At 38.2% G+C, this 10,249-nt stretch overlaps 1 protein-coding gene across 1 annotated transcript; it reads left to right on the top strand.

The window, feature by feature from the left end:
* The first annotated feature begins 206 nt into the window (after positions 1-206).
* Positions 207-1,352, top strand: LOC149181323 (uncharacterized). Its single transcript, XM_089414150.1, has one exon. It carries the CDS (start codon positions 207-209, stop codon positions 1,350-1,352), a length of 1,146 nt encoding a protein of 381 aa, XP_089270276.1.
* Positions 1,353-10,249: the final 8,897 nt, after the last annotated feature.

Genomic DNA, 10,249 nt, shown 5'->3' with positions numbered 1-10,249 from the left:
CCAGTTGATAGCTCTGACTCCTCAGAGGAGGAAACCTATGAGTAGCCCACAAGAAAAGTCGGCAGGAAATCTTGCAGAGAAACAAGGGAAGAGGAGCCGGAAAGGCTCAAAACCCAAGGAAGCCAGCCCACAATAGAGATGTCTATCGGGAGAAACTCCAGGAACAGGCCCCCTAAGGGAGGCACCCACCCCACCACTGGTAAATAATGCGCCTCGTCTCTTGGAACTGCAGAGGTCTGGGTAACCCCTCGAAAGCAGAAGCGGTCAAGGATCTTCTCAAAATAGAACCCTCAGACATTCTAATGCTCCAAGAGACTAAGATAGAGGGGAAAGCCCTCCTAGACATCAGCAAGAAGAAATGGAAGAAAAGCACAGGAAGAGCAGTCAGCTCAAGAGGCTCATCCGAAGGGCTTGCAACTCTTTGGATAGAAGATCTCTTCCAGCTGAACAAATACCATGAGACCCAGCACTGGATCTTCATGGAACTAACGCATTGTACAAGTAAGTTAACCATCTCCCTTTTCAATCTTTATGTACCTGTCCTGTATTCTGAAAAGAGAGACTGTTGGAACTCCCTTATTGAATTCCTTGAGCAGCAGTCCCCTAGCAATATTATTCTTGTTGGGGATCTAAACATTGTTTTAAAATCCAAAGAAAAAAGGGGAGGAACTAACAGCAGAGACCCCATGCTTCCCATGGTGGAAGACCTCATACAGCAGTGGGAACTTCTCGATTTCACTCCAGTCAAAGGGCTCTACACATGGTCCAACAACAGAGTGGGTGAGGATCATATTTCCGCTCGTCTGGATCGTTTCCTAGTCCAAGATGCTCTGATGATGAACAAGAAGATAATTATCACCAAAATCCTACCCAAACTGACCTCAGATCATAAACCAGTCCAGCTCATTCTGGAAGATGAAGAAGACCTTGGTCCAATCCCCTTTCGATTCAGCCCTCTTTGGATAGAAAGGGATGGTTTCATAGACACAGTGAAAACAGCATGGGCCAAACCCGTCACAGGGTCCTCTAGTTATGTGTGGGAACAAAAGCTCAAAGCCACAAAGCAAGCCCTGAAGGAATGGATAAAGAAACCTGCCCCAAATACAACCAGCCAAAGAAAAGAAATTTTTCAGTCTTTAGAGGCTCTGCAAGTTGAAATGGAAAGCATAGATATCACTCCAACGCTACTCGACAAAGAAGTTAAAATTCAATGTTCAACATTTCGATCCTTCCGGAAGGAGGAAGAGTACAGGAGAATTAAATCTCGGAGTCTGTGGCTGAAGGCTGGCGACCGGACCACCTCCTTCTTCCACCGCCAATATCGAGCAAGACTCACCATATCTCTGAAATAACAACAACAGAGGGGCCTATCTGCAAAGGGTTCAGCCAGATAAAAGAGGCAGCTGAAAGACATTTCAGACATCTCTACACCGCAGGTAATCAAGCCAACGAGGAGAAAACTGCTGATCTCCTCTCCAGCATTCCTCTCCTGGTCAGCCATGAAGATAATTTCGCTCTCATTAACCCCATCACTGAAGAAGAAATCACTAAAGTCATATGGTCTATGGATTCGAACAAGGCCCCTGGGCCTGATGGATTCACTATACACTTTTATAAGACTTGCTGGGACATCATCAAAGCGATTCTTATAAAGATGGTAAAAAGATTCATGAAAAAAGCTAAGGTAGGAGGAGGAAATAATTCCACCTATCTCGCCCTTATCCCTAAAGAATCTAGCCCCGAAACCTTCGCCAGATTCAGGCCAATATCGCTTTGTAATGCCTCCTATAAAATTTTGGCAAGCTTCTTACTATCAGGATAAAGCCACTGCTCAACAGGTTGATCTCCAGCAATCAAGGTGGCTTTGTAGAAGGCAGGCACATCCTGGATAATGTCATCCAAGTGTAGGAGATAATCCACTCAAGCAAACAGCGAAAAGAAAAAGGTATGCTGATAAAACTTGACATGGCCAATGCTTTTGACCGAGTCAATCGCTCCTTCCTTTACAAAGTCTTCCACTCCTTTGGCTTCTCCCCCCATTTTGTCAATCTCATCGTTGCCTGCACTCACAACCCCTGGATTTCCCCTCTTGTAAACGGTCGTCCTACCTCTTTTTTCGAAGCCCAGAGAGGACTTAGGCAAGGATGCCTGCTCTCCCACTTCCTGTACATCCTGATGGCAGACTCCCTTAGTAGAAAGCTATCAGCCGAAAAAGTTTCAGGTTCCCTTCCTAGCCTCAAACCCTCCATTACCTCTCCAGCTCAGAATCAATCACTCTTTGCGGATGACTCTCTCCTCCTGGGAGGCGCCTCTATTAGAATAGCCAAATCCTTTGACTCTGTCCTCAAAAGCTATTGTAGGGTCTCGGGAGCCTCTATCAATGAAATAAAAGGTGAAGTCTATGGTTGGAACATTGGGCAGCAAGAGCTCACAAGTATCTCTAACATTCTTGGCTTTAACGGACATGCCCACTAGGAGAAGATAAAATACCTTGGCCTCCCCATCACAAATGGCTTCAACAAGAGGTCGCTATGGTCCGAAATCATTAGCAAAATTAAAACAAAAATTACAGTCTGGGAAGGATATTGGCTCACAAAAGGAGGCAAGGTCATCCTGATTAAGACTGTGTTATCTGCGCTCCTGATTTATCAAGCAGCCTTCCTCCTCGCCCCTAAAAGTGTTACAGACCAAATCTCCAAAATCCTTCGTGATTTCCTCTGGCAGGGGGGGAAAGGAAATCAAAACAAATTTCACTTAGTGAAATGGGACGTGGTCAAGCGTCCAACTACTGAGGGAGGACTACAAATCCGTGATCCGGCATTAGTCAACCTGGTGTTGGGAGTCAAAATTATGTGGAAGCTATTCAAAGATCCCAAGCACCCTGTCTGCGATACATTGAAATCAAAATACGCCCACAAGATGCCCCTCAGAAGTCTACAGGCAGCTCAAACAAACAACAGCGCTCAGGTCTGGAAATTATGCAGTAAAAGCTTGAATTTCTTCATAGGTAAGGCGTACAGGATCCCAGGGAATGGCAAACATACAAATCTGTGGCATGATAGAATAATGGATCGAGATCCCCTCGCGGAAATTGATGAAATCGCAGAGCTAAAAAACTGGTTGGAACGCGCAGGGATAAACACCGTTTATGATCTGTCCAATTGGGATTGTCACGACGACTGGCAAGGCTGGGACTTTTTTGGAGTTCCAGATCGACTAAACCAGCAGAAGCGCGCCCTTGAAGAACTGCTAGAAGAAGCGGCCCCAGTGAACAGAAAAATGAAGGATAGCTGGGGATGGGGGCAATCTGGAAGCTACACAACAGCAGTAGCTTATAACGCCCTCCAACCAAACAGGAATTGCAGTAAACCACCAGATTTTTGGAAGAAAGTCTAGGAACCGCTTGCTCTTCCTAAAGTAAACTTCTTCTTTTGGACACTGGTCCACAACAAGCTGTTAACAAGAGACAATCTGATGAAAAAAAGCATAGTTGGGCCGCATAGATGTGAGCTGTGTAGAAGCAGCTTAGAAACTGCCAAGCACCTCTTCATGGAATGCAAGTTTGCCAAAGAAGTATGGGGACTCATACTACATGAGCTACAAATCACAGTCCCCCTTTTAACTCTATTGTTGATCTATTTGACTCATGGAATCAATGATATCCCAACAAAATCCCCAGCAAATATTTTTGGAGAAAAGTCTGGAACGCTATCCCCAAATTTGTATGCTGGTAGATCTGGCTGACCCAGAATGACCTGATATTCAATGAAAAGTTGCAAGCTCCTTTCTCGGCAGCGGTAAAGGCCAAATCCCTCCTCCTTGAAGCAGCCCAACAACAATATTTTTCAGATGACTCTTTGCTTCTCCCTGAAGAAGAGAGGTGGCTGGGCCCCCTCTCCCCCTACCCTCGGAAGCAGTTATCAGCCCCTCATGCAGTGAATCCGGAATGGCGCAAAAGAGACTCCGAAGCCACCATTCAAGAATGGTGGCGAAAACAAAAAAAATAACCATGGATTTCTTCGATGGAGCCTCCAAAGGCAATCCTGGGACAGCAGGAGCTAGAGGGGTCATTTATGCCTCAGATGGATCAAGAAGGGACAACTTTTGCTGGGGCATCAGGCAGAAAACCAACAAACAAGCAGAGATCCAAGGCCTCCTCAAAGCTTGTCAAATAGCCAGAGACAGGGGAGACAAAGAATTCCAAGCTTTTGGAGACTCAGAGATCTTAATAAAAAATTTAAATACGGGCAAATTGTTCAACAATGCAAGTCTCAACAAAACTCTGAACAGATTAAAGAGAGTCCTGCTCGACTTCGACTCCTACAAATTCCTCCATATCCTCAGAAGCTTGAACAGTGAAGCAGATCTAATGGCGAACAAAGGCTGCACTCTTGGGAAAGGACAACTCCTCATAAATGATGAAAGCACATTCTATCCCTGTAATCCATGAGGAACATGCATATTGTAATAGCACAAGAAACAGAAACAGAAGCAATGTAATGATGGCTGCCATGGCGTAAGTCCAATCTTTTCTCCAAATAAATAAATCATACCCGTTTCAGTTAAAAAAAAATAATCATGTGGGTTTATCAATCCTTTGGGTTTAAAATATTAATTCCTAGGCTTTATTAATCCCTTGTGTTTTTAATATTGATCTCTTGGGTTTGTTGATCCATTAAGTTTATAATATTTATCCCTTAGGTTTATAATATTTATCCCTTGGGTTTACTAATTCCTTGGGTTTAAAATGTTAAACTCTTGGGTTTATAATTTAATCCCTTGGGTATATAATATTAATAATCCATTCGATTTATTAATCCCTTGAGTTTACAATATTAATTCCTGGGGTTTATTAATCCTTTGGGTTTTTAATATTGATCCCTTGGGTTTATAATATTTATCACTTATGTATATGTATCCCTTAAGTTTATAATATTTATCTCTTAGGTTTACTAATTCCTTGGGTTTATAATATTAAACCCTTGGGTTTATTAGTCCCTTGGGTTTATAATATTAATAATTCATTGGGTTTATAATTTAATCGCTTGAGTTTATAATATTAATAATCCCTTGGGTTTATTAATCCCTTGAGTTTAAAATGTTAATTCTTAGGTTTTATTGATCCCTTGCATTTTTAATATTGATCCCTTGGATTTGTTGATCCCTTAGATTTATAATATTTATCCCTTAGATATATTTATTCCTTAGGTTTATAATATTTATCCCTCGGGTTTACTAATTCCTTGGGTTTATAATATTAAACCCTTGGGTTTAGTAGTTCCTTGGGTTTGTAATATTAATAATTCCTTGGGTTTATAATATTAATAATCCCTTGAGTTTAAAATATCAATCCATAGGGTTTATTAATCCCTTGGGTTTTTAATATTGATCCCTTGGATTTATTGATCCCTTATGTTTATATTAATAATCCTATGGGTTTATTAATCTCTTGGGTTTAAAATGTTAATTCCTACGGTTTATTAAGCTGATGTGTTTTCAATATTGATTCGTTTGGTTTGTCAATCCTTTATGTTTATAATATTTATCCTTTGGGTTTATAATATTAAACTTTTGGGTTTATTTGTTAGTTCGATTTATAATATTACTAATCACGTGTGTTTATTAATCCCTTGGGTTTAATTAATTCCTAGGGTTTATTAATCCTTCTTTTTTTTAATATTGATCCCTTGGGTTTGTTGATCTCTTGGATTTATAATTTTAGTCTCTTGCGTTTAATTCCTTGTTAAACCCTTGATTTTATTGGTGCCTTGGATTTATAATATTATTAATTCGTTGAATTTATAATTTAATCCCTGGATCCCCGATCGAGGTGTGTATTGGATCCTCGGTGCATTCACCCTAATTAAATGTTGGGTACCTCGAAGGACAAACCCACCACCTTCCAAATGCGTGGCAAGGCTGGCAAGGTCGCCTCATGCATGAGGGGAGATAATAACGTCATGGGTGGAGGTAGGGGGAGCCATTCAAGGCATAGACATCTGTTATTTTGCATGCAGTGGTTCGAAGGTGAGTCATTGGTCCTAGCTCAAATGGAATTAGCAGACAGTGTTAGTTGTTGTGGAGAAAGACCGACGTTGGTGTGCCTTCAACCTTCCTTAGCGCTAGTTATTTGGTATGTAGTCTGCTACCTTTCCTTTTTCTCCATGAAGAGAGTCTTCTGGGTAAAATAATTGGGTCGACCTGGTCCGAAGTCATGGGGATTAGAGGGTCTGCATCCTGTCTTGACAATGCATGTGTCTGTTTGGTGGATAAATTATGGTAATTGGGTTGGTCATGCTCCTGTTTCTGTTATGTTTGGCATCTGGTTGTCCCGAAGGGGATTAATTCGGGGCCTCCTCGAGGTAATAGACCTCATGGCTCCATATCTGTCTAGGGTAGACTTTGTTGGCTCTAGGGTAGTCTTGCGAAGTCTCGGGCCTATGGTTGCTGAAATTTTGAGTCGAGTCGGGACGGGTTGGTGCTGGGTAAACTGGTGTGGGGGGTCTATGCAGCTACTGAGACACCTTGGTTGCCCAGTGGGAGCAAATTTTTGGGCCCTTTCCCTGTGAGTTGGTTTGTGTTGAGTCTACCCCTTAAAAATGAAGGTCATAGTGGTTGTCAGGCTCTTAGGGTTTTCATCGAAAGGTTAGTGTCTAATTACTAGCCTCGATGTAAGGTGATGGAACCCCTCCCTATTTCGGGGAACTGTTAAAAAAATTTGCGAAGAAAGGAAGGCTGCTAAGACCCATGTTATGGTTTTACGGGTGTCTGTTGGTCTCTGGACATGTGATCAGGTTGGTAACAGGACCGGAAAACTGGGCTGCTGTGGGTTTTGCCTACCACCTGCGAGTACTCAATCATACATATCTTCAGGCTGCAAAATGGAAACCATGGTTCATACAGGGGCTTGAACTCGAAGCCCTGCCCCGCGGGGCCGTGATAAGAAAAACAAAGGAAAACAGGAAGTGGGTCAATCCAATTCATCCGGAGGCAAACCTAGAGGTATAAAGCCTATTGTGAGCATCGTTAATTACGTTGCGGAAGCCTACCATGAAAGCATAGCTGAGGAAATACGGAAATTGATTGAGGAATGGGAGGCGAATCTGAACCACCAGGCAGGTTCAATGGAAATTGATGTTGAGGATTGGCGGCTATTGGTGTCCGATCCTAGGCATACAGGAGGACGAGTAACCTAGTTTAAACACACCCTATTTCTTTAATAGTCTATGAAAGGGATTTTGGGCAAGGCCGTGGAACATATACCTATGAGTATGGCCACCGTAGTGCAGGCTTTCCTGAACTACAAGAAAGACTTCCAGAAACTCCAGTTCCAAATGCAGAAGCAGGATGGGCACCTCCGGCGTATAAAAAACCACCTACCTTGCATCCTTTCTCCGACAGAACTCCCGATGTCTACTGCAAAAGACCCGGCACCGGTGGAATCTGCTTCAGCTGAGGAAGTAGATTAGTTATTATGATGTCTCTTTCTGAAGTTTTTGATGTTGTTTACAAGGATGCGGATAGCTTTTAATTTTCAATGTATAGACAGTTATGCAATTAGGCAAGTAGATGGTAGGATAAGAATAGACATACAGTCATATATTGCATGGTTAAAAAGACTTACGACTTATCATTTTTAAATGGCATACCATGATGTTAGGTGGCCAATAGACTCGGTTTCCCACAAGGCAAGTTGAGGCCACCTAATTATCTTTAAAACTGGTTGTAACTTGTTGTTAAATTAATAGAAAAAAGAGGTGCTACCAAGCTTAACAAAAAATAATAATTTAATCCCTGGGGTTTATTAATCGTTTGGGCTTAAAATATTAATTCATGGAGTTTATTAATCTTTTTGGTTTATAATATTAATCTGTTGGATTTTTTTGATCCTTTAGGTTTATATTATTAATAATCTCTTAAATTGTTATTTGTAAGTAATTGTTTAATATTTTTTTAGTTTAATATATAATCTATATATAGCTGATATTTTTAATATACTTTAAATAAATATATAAAAGATATTAACAAGTATATTAATAAATATATAATAATTATTCATAATATTGGTGAGAGATAAATATGTATTATAAATAATAACAAAATAAAATATCTGAGTTATGTTATAATTTGATTTATAACTATTTATATATTAACAAAAATTTATAATATATTATTATTATTATTATTATTATTATTGTCAAGTCCTACTAGCACAACTAGTTGAGGATGGGCCTTGTTAGCAAAGCGACCCAGGATCAAACCTCACAGGGGGTGGTTGTGCCTTGTGCTAGGGGAGAAGACATGCTAAAAAATCCAGTCAGCTAAGGGTTGGTGTGGCCCAAGCTAGGTGTGATCCCCAGGTGACTTTGACGACTTAGATGCCCCTAGGTCGCGGCTCCTCAAGCCACAGGTCAAGCATGGAGGATCACAGACAACTTTGGAGGATCACAGACAACTTCACAAACAAAAACTAAAAATAGTATAATATATTTTTGTTTAATATATAGTGTTTATATAGTTAATAGTATTAATGTATTCCAAGTAAATATATAAAATATATTGACAATTATGTTCATAAATATATAATAATTATTGAAGATAATATAATGGTGACAATAAATATATATTACTAATAATAATTAAATGTTATTATTATGTTATATATGAATTATATTATAATTTTAAATAAAGCTATTAATATATTAGCAAAATTTTATGTAATAACTAATATTACACTTCCTCTTCGAGTGTCTGGCTCTTGCCCACACCCGCTCTCAATTCCCTATCATCAGTCACACCTCCAATCTCTTGACTTATTAAGCCAACCCGACTATAGCGATATTGGAACGTTTCTCTGCTCCTTGATCACACAAACAAGATTTTGAATCGCTATTGGAACGTTCCTCTGCTCCTTGATCACACAAACAAGATTTTGAAGAATGACAATTAGACTCTCTTTTCTTGAAGTTAGATAGACCACATTGGTCTTAGTGGAGGTTAATCATCATCATCGTTATATTAATATACAAAATAATGTTAATATAATAATTATAGAGAATATTTTTTCGGATTAATCACATCGCAAGGATTGGGTCGATGTTTCGAACCAACTAATGTGGTCTATTATTGTTTATATAGTTATTAATAATAAAAAATAGTTAGTCCTTAATAAAATACACTTACAAGTTATTAATGTGGTGGGTGGTGGATATAGGTGTATATCAACCATATTGGTAAATGTGGTTGTAAATGTATTTCATATATTCCTATTGCCTTATATCAACTAATAAACCCCAATGTGGTTGTAGATGTATTTCATATCGGTGTTATTAATGTGATTGTGCTGGTAATATGAAATATTCATAAATGCCAATAAACTTATATTTAAGTCTTTGAGGGTGTAGTTCACTTAGTAAAGCATGTTATATTAGATATTATCTAAAATATGATGAACATTTTGGTTAGATTTATTTATTAACCTATATGAATCAACTCCATGTCACATAATTATAGAACTATTTTAATTACCAATTTCTTATTAATAACATTTTTTATAATACATATGTAAAATATATCTCTATTAAAAAGATCAACTCATATTAATATATAAAAAAATTAATAAATATATTTAAAATTACAATCATTTAAAAAAAACGGAAAAAATTAAGTGAAAATTGTCATTTGTGATTTATTCTATTAAAAAACCAAAAAAATTAAGTAGGGATTATGATATGTGAATAGTGATAGATGTAAATAAAAATGATTTTAATGGCTTAAATGTCTAACTCACCAACTACTCAAGTTACTAACTTAACAACCAAAAAAACATTTTGTTATTAAAAATTCACTTAGTAATTTAAAAAACCTAACCAGTCTCCTACATTTATTCTATTAAAAAAACAAAAAAAATTGAGTAAGGATTGTATTTGTGATTTATTCTGTTAAAAAAGCAATAGAATTAAAAAAGCAATAGAATTAAAAAAGGAAAAAATTAAGTGAAGATTGACATTTGTGATTTATTCTATTAAAAAACAAAAAGATTAAGTGCAAAAAAATTAAGTGAGGATAGTGATATGTGAATAGTGATAAATGTTGAGATAGAGAATATCTATATATATACCAGTATAATTTTATTAATTATAAATATGTGTATATATACATATTGATCACATATCATTGATTGTGACCATTTTTTTATACATTCTAACATGATTATTGATAATAATTATAAGCATTAACCCTGTATTCC

The sequence above is a fragment of the Pinus tabuliformis genome, chromosome 3_2, assembly GCF_031772625.1.
Source record: "Pinus tabuliformis cultivar Carrire ecotype Pingquan chromosome 3_2, CPIR1, whole genome shotgun sequence".
NCBI lineage: Eukaryota > Viridiplantae > Streptophyta > Pinopsida > Pinales > Pinaceae > Pinus > Pinus tabuliformis.
The sequence above is the reverse complement of the archived record's forward strand: the minus strand, read 5'-3'. Positions and strand labels throughout refer to the sequence as shown.